The 21,833-nt window shown below is 39.7% G+C and overlaps 1 protein-coding gene across 7 annotated transcripts in view; it reads right to left on the reverse strand.

Annotated features, from left to right (window-relative positions):
• Nucleotides 1–21,833, reverse strand: part of FAM149A (family with sequence similarity 149 member A) — a 33,523-nt gene that overhangs the window by 8,965 nt on the left and 2,725 nt on the right. For 3 of the 7 annotated variants that reach the window (XM_054825180.1, XM_054825179.1, XM_054825178.1), the window contains exons 2-6: nt 6,596–6,706; nt 5,481–5,604; nt 3,870–4,012; nt 1,478–1,603; nt 1,146–1,322 (exon numbers count right to left, since the gene is read on the reverse strand). In XM_054825180.1, coding sequence (XP_054681155.1) covers nt 1,146–1,322; nt 1,478–1,603; nt 3,870–4,012; nt 5,481–5,604; nt 6,596–6,706 — 681 coding nt within the window. The other 4 variants (XM_054825183.1, XM_054825184.1, XM_054825185.1 and 1 more) reach the window with 4 other exon arrangements.

Below are 21,833 nucleotides of genomic sequence, written 5' to 3' on the forward strand. Positions count from 1 at the left end.
ATATTTCCTTCTAAGGAAATGCAATTTCTCTAAGATTTTAAGGATGATCCGAAATCCATCTCCCTTTCTTCTTCTCAGTCACTTCTTTTACTTCTTCCTCAAACCAGACTGCAAACTTAACTGTAACTGAGAGTTGGCTGAATAGTCCAACTCACAAAAAGATCAAGCTATTTTTGTATCAGGCTTTTAAACTCCTAATGCTTTAGTTATGGAGAATAAGACAGTTCAGAATTGAATCCTGAGAAGGAAACAAGAAACAACATATCAAGGAGGCACAAGGGAGGGCACCTTTGGTCAAGTACCTCTCCCAAATTAAGTTTCCTTACTTAGCAAAACGAAGTGATACTTTATTCCTAAAAGGATTCTTAATCCTAAATCCTGTCCAAAACGGTAGGCACCCAGGCCCTCTCTTTCAAAAAACAGGACTGAAAGTGTGTAGCTGGGTCTCAGTCTGGTTTCTCAGTTTTTCAGAGCTATGTCTTTTTCCTGTAAATGCATCAAGCTTTAGCACAAAAAGTTATGCTTCGTGCCCTACTATTCCTGCAAACTTTCCCCCTCATAGAGGCCTTTTAGAAAACAGCCCATTATGGTCTTTATTCTACCCAGTAACCTAATTGCTAGAACATTCAACTGGGCCATGGGAAACCTAGGTTGCATTACTCCTGTCACTCATGAGAGTGCCCTAAACGCAGGTTGTATCCTGCCTGCACCTCTCCTCGCAAAGCTGTTATGCACTGCACAGCAAGAATTTAAGATTCATTAGAGCAGACGATGAGAGCATGTATAGTGTAATGACCCTAAACAACCCAGTGGTCAAGGCACTCATCTGGAAAGTAGGGATTCCTTCATTTCACTTCCTATCTCAAAATTAAGTATTCATTCTATCAAATCTCCATGCACAAAACACCTCAAAACAACTAGTGGTTAACACCTATTCCTCTGACGTGGAAGATGTGAGTTTTGAACCACTAGAAAGACAACATACCTAATCGTCCACATGCCCAGTGAGTGCTCTGACCACTGTGCTACTGAATACAGGGACAGAAGGAACTGTATTTTACAGAAGAGAAACAGTTTATGAACCCTGACTGGGCTCACTGATAATTTTTCATCACTTTCTTCAAAAATATATATATGTTATTTACAGGTCCTTGTTGTCAAAGGCAAGATATTCTTCTATTTTTCCATCTACGTCATAGATTTCTTCTTCCAGGAATGAATACATGGATGAGTCAGAGGCAGAAATCCTAGTGGAACTTGGATCTAGTGATTTATGTATTGGAGATGCTGTTGGGATCACTTTAGAGCCTGAAATGCAGAGCCTGAAAAAATATCAACAAAAGGCGAATCAAATATTCAAAGAATGAAGAAAGTGCATATTTAATTATACTGAACTGTTTCAGTAATACAAAAGTAATATTTGTACATATTTCTGAAGAGGGAAGACCAAAAAGAAAACTTAAAAAAATTAACATACTCTTTCATGTTACTAGTACACTCATGGAGGCCAGGTAAACACTTAGTATCCACAGAGGTACAACTTCTGCTCTGAAAATGCTGAAAGCCTTCATCCTGTGGCAATAGGAGCTGCTTTCCTAGAACCCTGAATAAAAAAAAAAGAAAAAAGAGTGGTATCTTAGACGGAAATCTACTCCATGTACAACTATCAAGAATACAAATACCTGCAAACAGTAGGCAATGTGAAAGCACACCTTACATTTGCTTTGGAAAGTAATTTATGGAGGGTCCAAGGCCTTGTGTAATACATTAACATTCCCTAGTATTTAAGTCATTAAAGTTAAGCTGATTTATGCAAGATTAGATTCTAGCTTATAATTTTTAAGAGCAAATAATCAAACTTGTTAGATTGCTCTAAAGGCAGATGAAGTAAACATACTTGCTTTCTTATCAAAACTCCATAAGAAATGTTTAAAAAAATGGATGCAGAATACCATCTGCTATGACTTCATTTATCCAACTCCAGTATCCATCAATGCAAGCAGAAGTCCTAATCCAAAATGTTTACATGGGTAGTTAAAACTAGAATTAATGTTCAGAAAATGCACAAAATCCAACATGTATAACGCACAGAAGCAGAGGAAAAAGGTAAAAGCAACTCTAATTTACATGTACACAAAATTACTCTACAAAATAATTTCTGAACACAGTACAGGTAAATAATAATCACTGCTTACTGAACTGTGTTTCACTGGAATTCACGAGGGACCTCGAAAGAATTTGCCAGTCACAGCTGTAGGGCAAGCAGCAATGTCCAGACTCACCTGAGCACGTTTTCTTGAGACTACCTTTCACAAAACAGCACTTTATGCCACATGAAGCTCTAAACAATAGCCTTTAGCCTTTTTTACTTTTTATTTTGTAAGCCAAGAACAAAAAGCCTTCTCTCTTAAATAGATCTGATCTTTCTCTCATTGATGACAGTTCTCAAGTATATTCACTCCCACATGCTGAGCTAAGTATTCATATAGCAACATAGCTGTTTTACAAATTGAAAAAAAGGACAACCAGTGAGCTCTTTAAAGCACAACTCTCAAATCTAGCATCCCAGAACCTATTCTTCTGAGTAACTAGTCAACACAAACTGAATTTTAAGGTGTAAGCTTAATAATGGAAATAACTTTTTTTTTTTATATCATAGGATGTACCACATCCCTCAGTACCAAATGACACCGAGCTCCCAGATTTCTTCAGTTCGCTTTCAACCTCTTGGACTTGGTTGGTATTGCCAGCATTAGATTTGAAACAGAAAATCATAAGTAGAGGGAATCACTTAAAATAATTCCACCTAGTGAAAATACTCTGAAAATATAGTGAAATGATTTAATATTTTGAATTAATTACAGCACAAAAACCTGTCTCCATTTTATGCATGTTCTACTAATTTTTCCAGTATCTAAAAAGGGCAAAGCATAGCTTAGTGCTAGTGAAAATGGCCTCAGATTTATTTAACAAGTCTCTCCTTTTCCTTACAAAGTGTGGCAAGCTTTGTTAGTTGACTTTAGTCTGTATTTATTAGTAACAAGCCTCTGCAGGTTATCTAAAAGCATTGAAAGCATACTGCAGTTATTGACAGTGTTCTTTTTAACGGTGTTAAACTATTGACTAGAAGATAGAGACACGTAGATCTATGTTTAGAATAGCTTAGGGTCACCGCTTCTCACCAAGAAAGACAGGCCATTATTTATAAAGGCAGGACAGTACAATGCATTGCAACACTGACTTCTGTCCCCTGCATTATAAGCATTATCGGGCTGCCCAGATGTTTTGCACATCTATGCAAAACAATTTTCATTAACCACGCATGCGCCCTCATATCTGTTCAACTAGTTATTGCCAGGTTACTATCACACATTGTTTTACATTGATTGACATCGCCTATGAAGACGTTATGGCTGTGCAGTATATGTGCGGCACATGGCTGCTGTCATTTTTCATTTCTTTTTAGAAGAACCAATAACAGAACTAACACTGAATTTCTTGGAATTTCACAGTACGTCTTCACTTGCAGTAAAACCAAATACTTCTTTACAAGATGTATTCTTTATTTAGAAAAAGTCATGAAAATGGTGCATTATTATTTTCTCATTACATCCTGCTAAAATATCTTTGTCTGCAATCATTGTATTAAGCAAAATAAAGAGCGTTATCTGCTAGTGCACCACCACTCAGACTTACTACGTAACTATGACATAGCTCAGTCCCAGAGTTTCAGATCTGAAACCAAGTGATACTGATATCATACATCAAGAGCAATTCATATGAGGGTACCCTCCCCGCCCCCCCCCCAAAAAAAAATCAAATTAGAGTGATAATTGGTTAAAACTAGTAGCACCAAGAAATTTTCTTACCTTAGATGAGGAAATCGTTCAACCCAGTCTGCACATTCTGCCTGCAGGCTCTGAGTTTGGGAGGTCACTTTTCCTTCAAACAGCATTTCATCTATCTCCCAAAATAACTGATGTACTCTTTGTGTGTTGGCTTTATCAAATTCCTACATATTATAAAAATAACAGTTGTTAGCAAGTATGCATATATATTTTTATTAACACCCACAGTATTTAAAGAACAGGACAACTTGGACAGATTTGGCTGAGCATCTCAGAATGGATCTTCAGACTACCTACTTTGGAGGCACAATTTACATGCTGCAGTGCAAAAAGAAAAACAGGTAGCTGGCCTGAGCAAGGTGATTTAGCAAAAAGAAAGTAGCTGCCTAGGATTAGCCAACAGAAAACATCAGTTATAAGGTGCCTGGACTGCTGGCTCCCTCCCTGCTCCAAGGGAGCATACACACTACACCTCTGGGACCCACAGCACAAAAGCTCCCTGCTTTTTTGAGCACCACTTTCCCTTTCTGAGTAAAAGACCTAAGAGGGGGCACCTTCCTTCTGCATGACAGGCTGGTGGTTAGGGAACAGCACTCAGTGAGAGATATGGCTTCCACACTTCTGCACGGAACCTATAACTCAGTGCAATCAGAAACAGGCGAGTGAGGGGCATATGAAGGTAGCAGCGAAGAGACGGACTTTATCCAGTGATGTGGAAAGCAGCACTTGCTTAGGGTTCCTCAGCTGGGGCACCATTCATAATGATATTGGGCCACTTATATTAGACCCTTTGAAATACAGAAAAAAAGGGATAATACTCAGGGCCCAGGTGATATCTGTTCACTTCCAGCCGAGTGCCCCAACCACTTCAGGCTACAAAAAGGATGATGCTGAAAATGAATGGGAAAATAACTCTCACCCAGGTTATTGTATGATCCAAGGTCAGGCTTTCCCCTGGAGGGCTGGAAGCGACAGAAGGGATCAGTACCCTAAAGGTTAGGAGATTATGCAAAAGGTATGGCAGAACTATCACTACCAGCCATGGATGACTTTTTAAAATGAAAGTGGCAGTGATCACAATGCTTTTGGATTTATTCAACGCTGCCAGTCTGCACCAGTCATGCCTCAGATGTCAGCCTCTCCCTAACAGGCTTAACTTCCCTCTGTATCATCTACAAAACAGAACTGAGCTTTGGTAAGAGCTAAATATTTATTCAGACTGGGACATTTAAATGCATGCTCATGAATGTGCTTTATGACTCAAAACATTGAGACTAGATCAATTTAGACAATGCCTGCATTATGCAGTATTTGAAAACATGTATTTTTATCACTCTTGGACTCAGAAACCTAAGCCTACCTTCTGTGGTAAAACAGGTTTGTTTTTCCCAAATATCATAATTTCATAATTTTATTCCATTTTTCTTTGTTACACATCAGATGCACTGATATCAACTAGCAAAGAAACCTATTTTTTTAAATACTAAATTAATATAGTTAATCATTAGGCTATAATAAATGAAAGTAGTTAACTTCTCCTACAGGACATATGCTGCATGCCTATTTTCTGTAATAATTAATCTATTCTACAATATTTAGATAAAGCGTACTGTAAAAGTTCATGTGACATACATCATCCCTCCAGGAGTAAACTGAGCTTCTTTCAGTAGACAAACCAGTAGTATAGCTGTTTATTCTGGACCAAGAATGATTCAATTCCGTGGGTGTTGTACGAACACTAGATGAAAGCGTTTCACTGTGAAGACAAATTAAGAACACAATGTTTTCCTGTATAAACATTTTAAAAATAACACAACCTGATCACATAAATGGACAGTGATACATACCTTCCTGTTGGATGCAAGATTTTCAAGACATGCTGTTAGTCAATGCGAATAGTTGCAAGTGTATGTTTTTAACTAGACTGCAACGAGTACATGCTCCTATTTGTACCACTTCTGCTTTAAAGGCAACTCCTTCTAAAGTATTACGCTTTTATATGTACATATGCCATTGTAACTGTAAAGGCACTCTAGAAGATGTATATATATTCAAATACGTATCCACACATATACGCACACATACCAAGCATTTTCACCTCTAACAATTATTTTGTTTTCTCCAGCTCAGCTAATGGGCACAACAAAACTATACATTAAAGATAGCATAAGCCTTCTGTAAGTCTAATAGAAGGTATCACAAGAAACATCTGTACAAATGTTTCAAATAGCATTAAGTTACTTATCTGTACACAATGTCTTTTATGCTGTTAGACCTAGTGCACTTTAAACCTTGAGCTCTGGGATTCCAGCCCTCAGAAAGCTCTAGCTGGTCCCTGCCAGCTACCACCCCCCCTGGGATACAGTGAAAGCAAGGACCGTCAGATGTGCAGGTCAGGCAAATCCTTACCAGTGACAATTAAAATGAAACTTCTTGAAAGTTAACTGACCTGTGACCCCGTGGAGCATTATTTGCATTTAGCCGTGAAGGCTAACTTCTCTTCCAGACTTAATCGGTGCCCTTCACTATGGTCTTAAAATATGCAAATCCATAACGCAAACCAGGAGTAAAGTTCAACCCCTCTAAACAATGGGTACGTCAATTTATATCCTGCATTATATCCTGCAATAGTTGTCATCCGTGAGAATGACTAAAAGCATGACTAGTGAAAGTGAATACCAATCTTGAAATATCTATTTAAGCAAAGAGCCCATTAATGAAGTACTATTTCAGAAGTGAATGCTTACCAAGTATAATTGTCAATGGCTTCCTGCACATTTCTCTCAAAAATTGCTGGAAGAGACTCTCCACTTTTTCCAGAAAGACACTGATTTGTGGAACCTCTAGACAGTCCCTTGCTATGAACACAGAAAAACATTATTCCATAAAATTAAATAAGGTAAGTCACACTTCTACTGGGGCAGCGGGAACGATGACAATAACTCTGCCAGCTTTTTCAATCCTATCCATCAACACAAACGTTTGCTTAAAACAAATGACGCTGTTTTAAAATAGTTTTTATTTACAAAAGTATTTTTCTGAAAAACGTACATTTGAGACTTAAAACATACATTTCATTTGAGACTTTTTTTACTCCACAGGCATCCTCCTTCAATTTTGTGCTTTAAAATTTGCACAAAGCACACACAAATGCAGCAGCACCTCACTACTGCAGGAACAGAGCAAAGACATAAACCGGTAATTCTCCATACAGTAGTTATTTAGCTATGTGTTTCTGTTCAATCATTAACATCGAATCCATTTTCTAAAATGTCTCGCTGCACAAAAAGAGGTTACAGATATGGTGCCAAGCAAACAGTGGTCTTCACTAAAACTATGAACTCTCAACTTGGCTATTTGAAGTGAGCCGAGATACATCAGAAAACATGGGCATATTCTCAATACATTTACAGGCCACAAAGCATCAGTTTTCTAGTACCAAAGACTCCTTAACACTATCTTAAAAAACAAGCCATAAATGTTCTAGTATTATGCCTTTCCACCATAAGAAAAGCTAGAATTTGTCTTTTTTGTTTCTCCAAATACCTGAACGCATGCTTAAATTTTAAAACCATCTCTTACAAACCACACAGATGAATATTAAGCTACACTAAAGCACAGGAATGCCTGCACTTTTATTACTAGCCTTAGAAGAATACCCTTTAATGAAGGAAAAGACTTTTTTTTTTAATAAATGGAAACTTAATAATCATACATTTCTATAATCCCACTAAGTTCTGTCATTAATATGTTAGTCCCACCTCTTCAGAATACATACAGATGTTGCAAAATGTTCCTCACAGACATTTTTACAGCAGATTACTTCATTTGTGAAGTTCCTATTTTCATCCCATAATATCCTCAGGTCATAACTGTGAATAGCAGCATGATTGCATCAAAGTACATTTGTGAATGAGTAACTGCAAGGAAACAGCTCAAAGTTCAAGAATTTTCTTGATTTCTTTAGCCAAGAACTGTAGACTGGCCCTGCAACAGTTAGGATTGCTCTGCCTTCTTCCTATCCTTTCTGATATTTACCTTGCCTTTACACAGATTAGAGAGATGTGTATGTCAAAATCTAACTCCCCATTCAAATGAGCCACATCACACATCCTACTCCTATGCCTTGGCTAATAAGCCACCAAAAACTTCCCACAAGTTTAAACTTCTCATCAGGGAAGACCCTGAATTGCAAATTCTTAGAGGCTGGTACAACAGCAGTGGAAAGCATCTCTATACACTTGCTCTAAATTTCCTCCCTCTTCCCTAGGCATCTGCTTTCGGCCACTGTCAGAACCAAGGGGCTCTACAAGAAGCAGTACAGTGCAGTTCCGTGAAAACTGCATTCTGTCATAACACCAAGATCTATCTGTCCAGGTAATAACAGTGAGCTCACAGCCCATCTTCTTCGTGGAAAGCTGGCTCCTTCTGTTCATTTACATCCCTCCCTGACATTTCATTTGCCACGTTATTGTCCAAGCAGCCTTATAAGGTCTTTCTCATTTTTTTTCATAGCTGACCCTTGCTCTTAGTACTTTTCCACAGCTTAATATCACCACCAAGCCTTCTCACTTCACTGCTCACCCCTTTACCCGGTCAACTAGCTTGAACTGCCCAGGACAGATCCCTGTGAAACACCACAGGGATGTGGTGAAATGGAGGAGGAAACCATTTACTACAACCCTCTGTTTCCTGCTGTAATTACTTGCCTGTACAAGAACCCTTTCCTCTTATATTCCAGCTGCTTCATTTACTTGACAGGCTTTTGGCAAACCAAGCTAACTACACTGATTGGATCTCCTGTATCTGACTTCTCTAAGAACCTCAGGTGGGGGTGTGTGCGTGTCTTTGAAGGAAATCTGAACTTACAAACATGAAAAAACAGAAATACCACCAATAAAATTTCACAGACTTTCTGTAAAACAAAGCCTAGGCATTCTTAATGGCACAATACATGATGCGAGATGGAGCAAAAGAGCGTTTCTATCACATCAGCCCACTGCCCGCTGTAGTGCTATTCTTCCTGACTCCTTGGACCACATGCCATTGGAAGACGAGCCAGGAAACGACTGCAATGAACTAAAACGAAAGGAAAAACCCCTCCCAGCACATCCATAGCACCCTCACCCAGCGCTGGCAAGCGAACGCCAGGGACTGCAGCAGCCAGCTCCCACCTGCTCTCCTGCCCTCACCCAAGTCTCCGCAGTTACAGGCATTAAATGATGACAGTACGAAATAACAACGCTGCCCGCCTACACCGCCAGTGCTTCAGCCGCCGGGGAGGGTTAGCAAGCCGGCCTCGGCCATCCCCCTGCGCCAGACTGCAGTCCCCCCCGGCCCGGCAGCCCACACTCACCCCACAACGAGCAGCCCCCGGCCGCTGCAGCAGCCGCCCGACAGGCCGGCGCCCCTCGCCCTGCGCATGGGGGGCGCGGGGGGACGGGGGCGGCGCGGCGGGGGCCCCCGGGCGGCCCCTCGTACCGCCCCCGGCCGCTGCAGGGCGGCGAGGAGGCGGCAGCGGCCCGGCGGTGCCCGCCCCGCAGCGCCTCGCCTCTCCTCACCCGCCCGCTGCCCTCGCCCCACGGGCGGGCAGCGCCGGGGTGGATCTGCAGCAGGACCCCACGCCCCGGGGGCATGGGCTGCCACCCCCGCCCCCCCCAAAAGGCTCCCCACCCAAAAGGGTGCCAGCAAAATTAAGCCTGAACAGAAGGGGTGCACATCTCTCTCACCTCTGAGCCTTTTTTGGCTGCGTGTTCAATTTAGGGTCTTTCTGCCCATCACCTTTATAGATGATAAAAAAAAAAGTTACACGGTGCTAGACAACTGAATAAAGAATTTTCCTTGTTAATTGAGTTCCCCTCCGAACTATCCCTGTGCAAATCATTGATCTCCCAGAGCACGGGTGACAGGGCAGAATACAGGCTGTCAGCTACAGATTTACACTGCGGCATTCTTCTCTAGCCAGAGTATATAAATTCTGATGTCTGTGTGTTTTGCTCAAAGCCTCTCTCAGAGAAGGAAGTACATCTGGCTCATAAGCAAGAAGGAAATGAGTGTTCTTACCGGGAAAGAAGAAAGGCAACATTAAAAATACTGAAAATTAAGACTGAAAAAGTATGGTGTATGAAACCTCTTGTTATAGGAAAACAAACTGCAGCATTAATATTTAAAGTTTCATAACCAAAATACTACACACTAAGAAAGGTGTATGGAAAATGACTGCATTTTCCCCCGATATTTAAAGAATTCTCGCCAAATAGTTTTTAAAACGACATTCTTCTGACCCAGTAAAACATTAAGAAATTGCTTCTACGTGTGTTTTATCAGCTCTCCTTCTCCTTAGCAATCGTTCTTCTATAAGAGTATGTTTGTCCGAAATCTCAAACACATACACACACAAAAAAGCATAGCTCTTTGTCAAGCTACATGTATCCAACAAGCAGCTGAAGATCTAGAATAGCAAGTTATGGCCAGGTTAAGAAAATGCAACTTTAAGACTAAATCACTACACATGTACGTTCATGGAATGCAACTTTTACAAACAGAACATGATTTCTGAGAACTACAACTGCACTTCCAAGAATATTTAGAACACAAAGTAAATTATTTCTCTGAAACCTTCTGAAGATTTTCTGTATCTTATTTGAATTGGATACTGTAGTGGTATGCAGGCTCTAAAGGGATTTTGCTGTCAGCTAGCTTTTGGTCACTGCTGTCCTAAAGACCTACCCACACATGTACAAAAATAGTCTTTAAGAATATTTTGCTATTTTTTCCAATTTTCTAATCTGCTAGAACAAATTAGAAGGCAGGCAATGCACTGCCTAGCAAAGGGCCAGGACCGCACACCCCTACATGAAGTCCAAGCAGGCAAGCTTTGCTGCAGAGATTTACACTATCAGTCCAGGGACAATGCGTATTTGCAGACTTCTCTTGTTCACATATGCAAGCAGCACAGGATGGCAAACAAAAATGCAAAGTTATCAATCACTTTTTTTTTTTAATCCTTGTGTCAAGGGTAACCATTATGGATGTTACATAACTAATTAGCCTACAAAATCACTACCATGAGGAAGACTGACATCGACAGTAATTGCCTGTGCCCCAGCTGACTGCTTGTGGCAACCTCAGCTTCCTTCCCCCTTCAATATGCCTTACAACTTACACTTCAAAACATTAAAGAGAAAAGAAAAAAAACCAAAACATTTCCACAGTGGCAGAACTCCAGTTTTGTGCTACCCCCAAAGCACAACGCCTTGAAGACAGCACTGGCTGTTAGCTCACCAAAAGGTATCAAAGGGAAACATGTTAGCACAAACGTGGCAGTGGGATAGCCTCTTCTAGCTGAAAAAGTGAAAAGAAGCACCTCCACAGCACAGACAACTGAAAGCAAAAAGAAACCACCCTGGGAATTTTTCCCTAAATCCCCAAAGCTTGTGGGAGAGCAATTTCCCATAACAGTTTATTAATAATTAGGCACAGCATATCAATGAAGTGTGTTTAAACTGGTTCTACTGTGTGTAATTTGTTTCTTTTAAAAACAGTATTCACAGCACAGAGCCAATGCACAAAAATAATCCTATCCTAGGCTGAATTAACCTCAAACTGCTGGGCATGCTGTTTATTTCAGACTATTCTAAGTCACTACATTTCCTGACAGGAACGAAAATAATAGTCTCAAACAAAACTGTGTCAAAACGAAGGAAAATGTAAGGCTGCTCCTGAGTTTGAATGATGTGAAGAAAAAATCTTGACTGAAATAGAGCAAAATAAGAACACAAAACAGAAAGAGAGAAGGCCTTAGTAAATGAAGCAGCTTTTGTCTTCAGTCAAATTTTAAGATATTTGTATTTGTTTTTTGTAAAGGGGAGGGTAGAGCCTTGTGGGCAGTAAAACTGTCTTAAATTTGGTCCATCTTACATTTCATTGCAAGACATGCAAGAAACATTTGATTTTTCTCCCCTCTTTCCTGAAGCAACACAATTTGTCTAGTTGCTTAGATCAAGAACGGATAAATATAACAAGCCAGCTAAGGACAGAAGTTTCACAGTTGTATTTAAAGGTCAAACTGTGCTCCAGAATTGTTTATACCATCAACTGCAGAATGCTATACAGAGGTAAGAGAGCCCTTTGGTCTACATTAAGAAGAAAAGAAGAAAGGGGCATCAGACACAAGGAAAAGTAGACTAAACAAGTAGTGAGCCTGTATGGACAAAAAGCTTAAATAAAATAAAAATAATTTAAAAAACCCAAACCCCACACAAACCTGAGCTTCAGGTTTCCTTTCCCGTTACAAGTCAGGAAAAACATGCACATAAGACCTAACAGGTGAATAAAAGTCTATTTTGTAGCCACAGCCTCTGATAGGAATATTATGCATTGCTCCATTGCCAGCAACATATAATATCCTAATCTCTAATAAAGCTGCTGTCTTGTTGTCTAAGAGAACTCATTTTCTTAGATCTCCCATCTTCTTCACATATTCTTTTCTATTTGTAACAGATGTAAATATACTAAATACATCATACTCTCACAACATGGCATGCTTTAGCTCATAACCTGACATTATTAATTTCATTCATATTCTCACTTTCTGCTGGTTGTTCCATCCCACACTGAGTTTGTAAAACCAAGAGATAACTATTATTTGTATGACAGATTTATAGAAAACTTTGATATGAGACTATAAAAAAATCAAAACATAAGCTCTCTTTAGCATAAATGTATACATCTGTGAGAAGAAATTGATTTTGAAAAATCACATCATCCTTTCTTACACTGGTTTGAGACAATTACCATGGGAGTCTATTTCTTATTTTTCTTTGAAGTGATATAATGAACAGAAGTTGTTACTCCACAAATCCATTCTGCTTAAATATTCCTCTGCAAAGGGTTACTGTCAACACAGTGCCCACCCTTCAGGAGCAGTTTTGTGGAAGTGAATAGACCACTCCTGGTCACTCTCTTTTTCGCACAGCAGAACATATAAATTTCATTACGAACGACACTGAGTTATCACTGCACAAAAGGGCCCTTCCACACGTCCCCCAACTGCTTTCTGCATCAATAAAGAACAATATTCCAGGCATGCAGTGCAGCATTGTAGTTGAACATTTATACTGCAGAAAGTACAAAGCTCATAGGAAACACACACCCTCTTCCCTCTAGGTGAGACAGTCATCTGTCCAACTTGGTTCCGGTCAACCACGGTACATTCTCCCTGTATTGCTTGACAAGACAGATGTTTGTTTACTTTTTTTTCCTCCAAAAAGACTTGGAGGACCTTTAAGAAGATAAGAGCATTTTCATTCTCTTGTAACTTCAACGACCACAAACTGCCAAGTATGACAGACAGTACTTAACCCCGTTGGCAGATTCTAGAGGAGGTGCATCTGAAGACTCTGCTGTAGCAACAGTGCTCAGGACTGAGCATACTTACACATGGTTAATACAACAGCACTGAATTCTTCCTTCAGCAGTCTGGACCTTTTATGAGACAGATCCAGTGACTTTTACAGGTGTTGAAAGCACTCAGTTTGGCTCCACCTTTAATTACTTATTGTGGCAATGCAAAGGAAATCAAGGTAGATGACAACACCACCTGTTCCTGCTTACACCCCCTAATTCCTCAGCTTTCTCAGAGTTAAGACAATTGTGGCATATCTTGAAAAGTCACCTCTGGAATAGTTTGGCTGAGGTAACCCCAGTAGGTGCCCAGTAAATGAAGCAGAATCGTGAGAAATTTAATAGATCTTTCATCTAGCCTGCAGCAGAAAATTATTTTAAGACAGCTATAAAATCAGTTTTGTGTGTTTGCTTAGAAATGACATGGCTCAAAGAGGGGAAAAAGAACCCTCTGTTGTGGAAGGAGGTATAGCAAACATTCACCTTCTAAGCTCCCAGCAACACATCTTTGTCATTATCGTTACTGAACATGCCAGAAGCTGCGTAGCAAACTTGACAGCTACCAAAGACACCCCAAAAAAACGATAGCATGTGTCTTTGTTAACAAGTGCCACTCCATACCCAGCGACGACTTTCATTTTGCTCTCTTTTCTATTAACAAGCATTGTCAAAAGCATGTCAGTGCTTTCAGTCATCTTGCTCATTCTTCCAGGAAGTATGGACTTCATCTGAAGCTTGAAAATAAGAACCTTTATCAGAGTTTTTCTACTGTTAGCTTTTATCATGCTACCTGATTGGGCCTTTCCTTTTTCAGAAATGGCACTTACTATTGTCATGGTTTAGCCCCAGCCAGCAGCTGAGCACCAGGCAGCCACTCGCTCACCCCTCCCCACCCCCCGGTGTGACAGGGAGGAGAATCAACTCCACGGGTTGCGATAAGAACAGTTTACAAGGACAGCAAAGGAAGATGAAAAGTAACAACAATACTTATACAAGAGTATACAAAGCAGGTGTTACACAGTGCAATTTGTTCACCCCCAGAGCCAGATGCCCAGCCCATTCCTGAGCAGCGACCCCTCCTCCCCAGCCAGCCCCCTTTATAAACTGAGCATGACAACATGGTATTGAATACCCCTTTGGGTAGTTTGGGTCAGCTGTCCTGGCTGTGTCACTTCCCAGCTTCTTGTGAAAATTAACTCTATCCCAGCTGAAAACCAGGACAACTGTCTTTGAATCTATGTATGGGTTACTGATGCTTTGATGATTAGACTACCCTGGGAGCATTCATATAATTGAAATTTTGGTGAGTTTTCAAGTGGCAATCTTTTTGACCTGACCAAATTAGCATAATTTGCCATAAAGTTCTTCATATGTACCTAAAAATCTTTTTATAATAATCATAAAAGCCACACTTGGTTCTAAAAGAAGATAGCTTTAGAATACACTGCCTTCAGCTCCAGAGAGGAGGTAATCTTGAAAGACTTTGCCAAAGGAATATTGCTCATCAATCCAATGCAGCTGATCAATATATATAGAAACATTGAATCATTCCAGCTGGAAAAGACCTTTAAGATCATCGAGTCCAACCATTAATGTAGCACTGCCAAGTCCACCACTAAACCATGTCCCTAAGCACCACATCTACACGTCTTTTTAAATACCTCCAGGGATGGTGACTCAACCTGGGCAGCCTGTTCCAGTGCTTGACACAACCCTTTCGGTGAAGAAATTTTCCCTAATATCCAATCTAAACCTCCCCTGGCACAACTTGAGGCCATCTCCTCTTGTCCTATCACTTGTTACTTGGGAGAAGAGACCAACACCCACCTGGCTACAACCTCCTTTCAGGTAGCTGCAGAGAGCGATAAGGTCTCCCCTCAGCCTCCTCTTCTCCAGGCTAAACAACCCCAGTTCCCTCAGCTGTTCCCCATAAGACTTGTGCTCTAGAGCCTTCACCAGCTTCATTGCCCTTCTTTGAACACACTCCAGCACCTCAGTGTCTGTCTTGTAGCGAGGGGCCCAAAACTGAACACAGCACTCGAGGTGCGGCCTCACCAGTGCTGAATACAGGGGCACAATCACTTCCCTAGTCCTGCCGGCCACACTATTTCTGATACAAGCCAGGATGCTGTTGGCCTTCTTGGCCACCTGGGCAAGCACACTGCTGGCTCATATTCAGCCAGCTATTGACCAACACCCCCAGGTCCTTTTCTGCTGGGCAGAAAAGGCTTTCCAGCCACTCATCCCCAAGCCTGTAGCATTGCATTTATCTCATGATAACACTGCAATGACTATGGTCTAGGTAGGCAAATGCCCTCCAAGAAGGCTATGATTCGATCTCGTATCTCAGGTTTGGGTAGCATTGCATAATGGCTAAAGGAAATAAAAAAATCTTGGCCAGCAGAAGAGCCCACTGTAGCTCAGAACCACCACTCCTCTTTGCCTCCAGGTAGCAACAGGTTGTCTCAGAACCTGAACCCCAGAGCACAGAGGTTCCTCAGTGCTTCCCCACAGCACCACCTGCAACTTGTTAGTCCTCTGTGGCAGCCTTCTGCACACAGCATTCGCTAGCTGCACTCAAAATCACCTCTTTTACCCAAGACCTGCTTCTCCTTAGGGTTAAGGTCTCCAGCTGATATTGCATCGGGGTGGGGGGGGATCAAAAATAAGTGAACATAACTTTCTTTTAAACCACTGACAACACATATAGCAGTGCACATATAGTATCTTCCTGCATCTTTAGGGCTACTTCTAAAGACGTGGAATAAGGGAAAAACAGGGCATAATTTTTAATACACAAGTAAGACTCCACACTGCACTGGTGAAGCCTCACCTCAAGTACTGTGTGCAGTTTTGGGCACCTCTACATAAGAAGGACATCAGACTATCAGAGTGTGTCCACAAGAAGGTGACCAAGATGGTGAAAAGCCTTGAGGGCCAGACTTAGGAGGAGCAGCTGAGGTCACTTGGTTTGTTCAGCTTGGAGAAGAGAAAGCTGAGGGGTGACCTCATTACACTCTACAACTTCCTCAAAGCAGGCAGCAGAGGGGGAAGTGCTGATCTCCTCCCTTTGGTGGTCAGCGATACGACACTTGGAAAAGGTATGAAGCTGTCCAGGGGAAGTTCAGATCAGACGTTAGGAAAACGTTCTTCCCGGAGAAGGTGGTCAATCACAGGTCAGTGGAACAGGCTCCCCAGGGAAGTGGTCACGGCATCAAGCCTATCAGAGTTCAAGGAGCATCTGGACGATGCTCTTAGTCGTATAGTTTACTTTTAGGTAGTCCTGCTAGGAGCAGGGAGTTAGACTTGATGATCCTCATGGGCTCCTTCCAACTTGAGCTATTCTATGATTCTAAGAATAATACCCTGTACATACAACACAACACTTTAGGTGGATATCGGTACTACACTGACTTAAGTGCAACGCCTAATATTAGGCATTTTCATACTGAATTCTGAAATAGATTTAAGGCTTTTGCAATCATGACCTGTGTTGAGTTTTGCTCCTATCTTTACAAAACAGGGTAATACTAAACTGTTCTGATTTTAAAGCTAGGCTCAGCTCTTTGAACTATAGGTATATAGTAAATCTATTCTACAAATTTCGAATATATTTCAACATTATAAAGCCTTTAAGATGGCGTTAGCTTGCTAAGTATTACATATTTTTATCTGTTGCTAGTCTTGGTTCACTGTGAAAATGGGAACACAACTGTATTTGGTTCTAGGAAATACAAACAATTTCTGAGAACAAGATATGCATATTAAGTACCTCTTCTATTTATAGTAGTAAATCTGACTTTTTAATATAAATTATAAATTAATGTTAAAAAATACTATCATCTTAATTAACTAAAATAATAAAGAATGCTAATTAGTGTCTTAGAGAAGGTGTTTTATTTCTTTGGATCTGATAGGAGGCATTTACTGCTGCAGGATCAAGTGTCTGAACAGACCAGGAGGGAGTAGCACCCTAACAAAACACTTGGAAGTGGTCCACAAGACTTTCCCTTTTTATATTCTTGTTACTAATGTACTTTTGGAAATTCAGTTAATATATTTTCATAACAGACTTCTTTCATCAGCATAACAACGAGATCAGAACAACTTTCATTCAAGGAATGAAGTTGTTTCAAGTCTGTTTTAAATACCTTAGAAAATTTTGCAGTAAGGTCAAGACATTGAGCTTATAATGTTAAAAACAAATAATATATCTATATATATGTAGCCACTGGCATCTAGTTTGCTTTTCACATGATGAAAGCTATACTTCAGTTTCGTTCACTTAAACTACTAGATAACATTCAATACACCATTTCATCTGCTAGGTTTGCCAGTAACACTCAGTATCAAACTTCAGCAAGCACTCCAATACTCTGTCAAAAATATTAGACTGCAGAAGGCGCTCCCTCCAATTCTGTGGCCATTAGTAACAAAAATAAGGATACAATTGAAATGCTGCCAGTACTGCGCACCTGTCTCTTCCAGTGCTTATTTCAAGTAGTAATCAATCTTGCAATAAGTTCCTAGAACAGCATGCCCTTGTTTCAATGTTTTTCTTTCATATCAGGAGGCATTAAAGAGCATGTTTCACACATTTTAAAGCACAAGTGCTCACTATGTAAATATGCTGAAATAGAAGCGCGTCAGCCAGAGCAGAGGGATTACACGCTGATGATGGACAGTGTTCAGTTAGGTAACCTCCTGCTGCACATCCATGAGAAATCCCTCATGCACACTGTCACTTTGCGATTATTAAGAGTAGCCATTGAGTCACTGTGCTAATCCTCTGTTCTGCGCTGGCCGCAGCCCATGGGACACGATGCCACTACACCACCCAGCAGCTAACCAGCTTTCACCTCACGTTAGCACCTACGAACTGAACAAACATGCACAGCAGCATTCGAGCTGTGCGTCCATATTCAGGCCGACAAAGGCATTTCTTTTTACCACAGGGGGAAAAAAAAAATTATGTACACTTTAATTTCAGGTTATAGAAACATATGTATTTTCAAGACTCTTAAGGGTTCAGCACACCCAGTCAGGTGTGTAAGGAAGAGTAAGGATGTAAAAACTATCACTCATTCAGAAAATGTTTTGAAAGGCAATAAGCAGGAGGAGGGGGAATAACACAAAAAGGAGAGGAAAACAATGGAGAGAACATAAAATCCACTAGAAATAACTTGTAAAATAGAAAGCAAGACAAAAGGTTTGGGTTCTTTGTGTCACATTTTAGTTCTATATAATGCCCCTTGTGGCATAACAGCCTGTAATAACCCACAGGAATTTACATTTTGGTGAAGAAAATGAAAGTTCCCAGTATGCTCTTTGTAAAGAGTTGGAGCACGGTCATGTCATTTAAAAATATTTGATGTGATCAATTGCCCAAAGTCATACTGATTGACATTTTTAATAAACTGTACACATAGCTTGCTTGTACCCTATCTCAGCAGCTACGCATTATTTAATGTTTTACTTCTGCACTACTTAGTTTGTTTGGAGACATTTTAGTGAGTGACAAGTGCAGGTTATTTAGGTAGAACTTGCTCAACCTTGGTATATGTAATCCCATATTTTTAATCTACTAAAATTGTGAAACATTTTCATATGTGCTTCTGTTTTATTTACCAATGGACAGCTATTTACTGACTGTACAACTGAATACTGTATTTCATTTTGCCTCACTATGAAAATTTCTGTCTGGATGAAAACACTGTAACAACATTCTCAGAGATTGTTGAACTGTTTCATTGGAAGATATCTCATTGCACTATTCAAAGCATACTACTTCGGACTTATCCCTTAAAACTTACAGAACAAAAGCATTCCAAATTCTCTGAATGAAGTATAAAGTGTGTATATATAATTTTAGCAAAAATGCTACAAAACTTTACACATTAATCCTCGCATGGTTCCAGACCTTTAAAAACTATTTAGAACATGCTTTTGTAAAAAAATACAGAAGTAAGAAAAAAATATTTTTAGCAATTGCTTCCTGCATTGGTTACTTAAGCTTTCCCCTTCGGAAGAAATTGTCTGGTAAAAATACTGTGTGCCAACTTGTGTACATTATGCAGATGTGTTTTCAAGTGAATGAGTCAAAACAGCACAGAAATCCCCACCTCTCTTATCCATATAGCATACATGTACACACATGCACAAGTACACACACACACACCACTTCAAAAATTTTCCAACAAGATTCTGGCAACAGCTAGAAAAACCTGGTTCATTCGGTCCCAAGTTCAGTATTTTGTGAAGGTAAGAAATCTCTAATTCCTTTAGAACTTGATTGAGCTGACAGGAGCTATTTCACCACTTGAAAGACCATGAACTTCCAACAAACTACTGCAGGATTCAAAAATCTTCTACCTTACCAGAAATATGGGGGGGGGGGGAAGATCTATGGGCCAAAGCAAAGCTAAAAAGTGTAACCCCACAAACAATTGCACACAGAACCCTACACTGATGAGCAATACAAAACCTCCCCATGATAAACATTAGAAAATAGAATGCATTTCTAGCCCCAATTCACAAGATTTTAGAGGAATTCACAATTACAGTAAGAGCAACATGGGCCCAGGGCGCTTCCTCTTCTTTCCACAGCTAACACCAGTGATGCCACTCACCAAGCACTGGATCAGAAATAAAATGCCTCGTTATAAACATACCACCTTAGTTTCCTATAAACACCACAGACTAATATTAAAGATACACAAAAATAAGTTTTTAACATCTGAAAGCAATAAAAGCACTCTGAGGAAAATTGGGATTCTTTGAGTTTAGCTGTTTTTTGACATTTATTCTCTAGCTGATTAGCTACTTGCTAGAAACGTCACAAGACTTTACCAAAAACTTTATGTTACATATAATATTATAAAATGTCAGGAATTAGTTTTAGTTCCATCCATCTAGAAGAATATTGACTTCCACAGTACCGTGCAAAATTCAAATTTACCTCTAAGCTCTTTTACACTTATTTGCAATGAAAAAAATAGACCATGGCAAACCACCGCATTACTACATTTACCCTTAGATCAGTACAACAATGGAAACGAGCAGCTAAGTAACACTGCAATGCTCTATCTAGGTTAGTATGCATTACAGCGTGAAAAGGATCTATTGCTTTCAGTAGTTAAGAGATAGGGAATCTGAGTTTCCATCCTGTTCTGCAGCTCATCAAGTTACTTATATCCACATTTTCAAAGTTAATCATATTGAAGGCCAAAGCTTGAGCTACTGAGAAATACAAGCTGGCAAGTAGACAGGGATGTTTTTACATCGCAGATAGCGCTACCCTTCTCATGCCAAGTTCACAAACCCATTTTCCACCTGTTAGAACTATCCCGAAAATGGGGAGCAGTGCGATTAATTTCTACAAAATATTACCCACTCTGAAACAACGTAACTTAAGCCTTGCCCAATTTACCTTCAAATCAGCTAAGGGCTGCCATCTCTGCTAGTTATGGCAACATGTTAAGAGAGCAATAATAATGTTTCTTAAAAAAGAAATCTGTGTATCTTGGTGTCACCACTATATTGTGGTAAGTGTAGCATAAGACTGTCTTCTTATCCTCCCAAGCAATTTCATGATCTTATATAGTAGAATATTTTTTCAAACCAGAGTGATGAAAGTCGATTTTTTTCTCTATTTGAAGAAAAAGAGATTTACTCATTACTGCTCCTTCAATTTGATTAGAAGGATATAAAATCAATACGTAAATAAACAGTAAGTGTAAAATCTTAGAAAGTACTGCTATAGTTTAGCCCTACACAGTATTAGGACCAGTTGTTGGTAGTTGTGAAGCTCAGAAAATTCAGAGTACCTGGGAAAGATAGGGAGAAATCAGTGCCAGGTTTTCACTATTTTGCATGCTCAGTGTATTTTGATTGCTATCAATTTGTCAGCACTTAAGAAAAAAACAGTAAGACATAAAATGGATCCTTTCGTTTATTAACCAATTATTGCTAGTTAAATTGCTATTAATGAAAGTTTACTGGCCATTGATATTGTCTTCTAAAATATTTTAAACAGTAATAAAGCTTGTCACAAAGGGACTTCATTTGGGTAAGCAAAAGCTTCCTATGTGTAACTATCAATAATATAATATTGTATTCTGTAGGCACAAATTCAAATCTGAACTCTAGGCAAGGAATACTAAAGTTTTCAATATTTAATTAAGATGCTTCTTCTAAAAGCTTAAGTGGAACCACCTAATTAAAAAATGCTAATGTAGAGGTATAGACTTTCCTTGTCAAAGTGATGTATCTTATTCCTTCTACATCTTTCTGGTTTGGTTTTGTTTTTTTTGAAGACAGACAATACCTTATTAGAATAAGCTTGACTGCTATGAATAAAATATTTGAAATGCCACCATGCATACAAAAACATAACAGGGGATAAGTAGAGGATATCAGAAGTGTTTCAAATAGCAAGCCAAAATAAGCATTTTGCCGCACACAACCAGTTTTAACGTAATAAGGTTTACTCTTCATCCCAATACAAATGGTTAGTTTGTCTTAAGAGTAAATTTCATTCTTTTATTTTTTTTAGTGATAAAAGTCATCGGCACTTCAACA

Source organism: Grus americana, chromosome 4 (genome assembly GCF_028858705.1).
Source record: "Grus americana isolate bGruAme1 chromosome 4, bGruAme1.mat, whole genome shotgun sequence".
NCBI lineage: Eukaryota > Metazoa > Chordata > Aves > Gruiformes > Gruidae > Grus > Grus americana.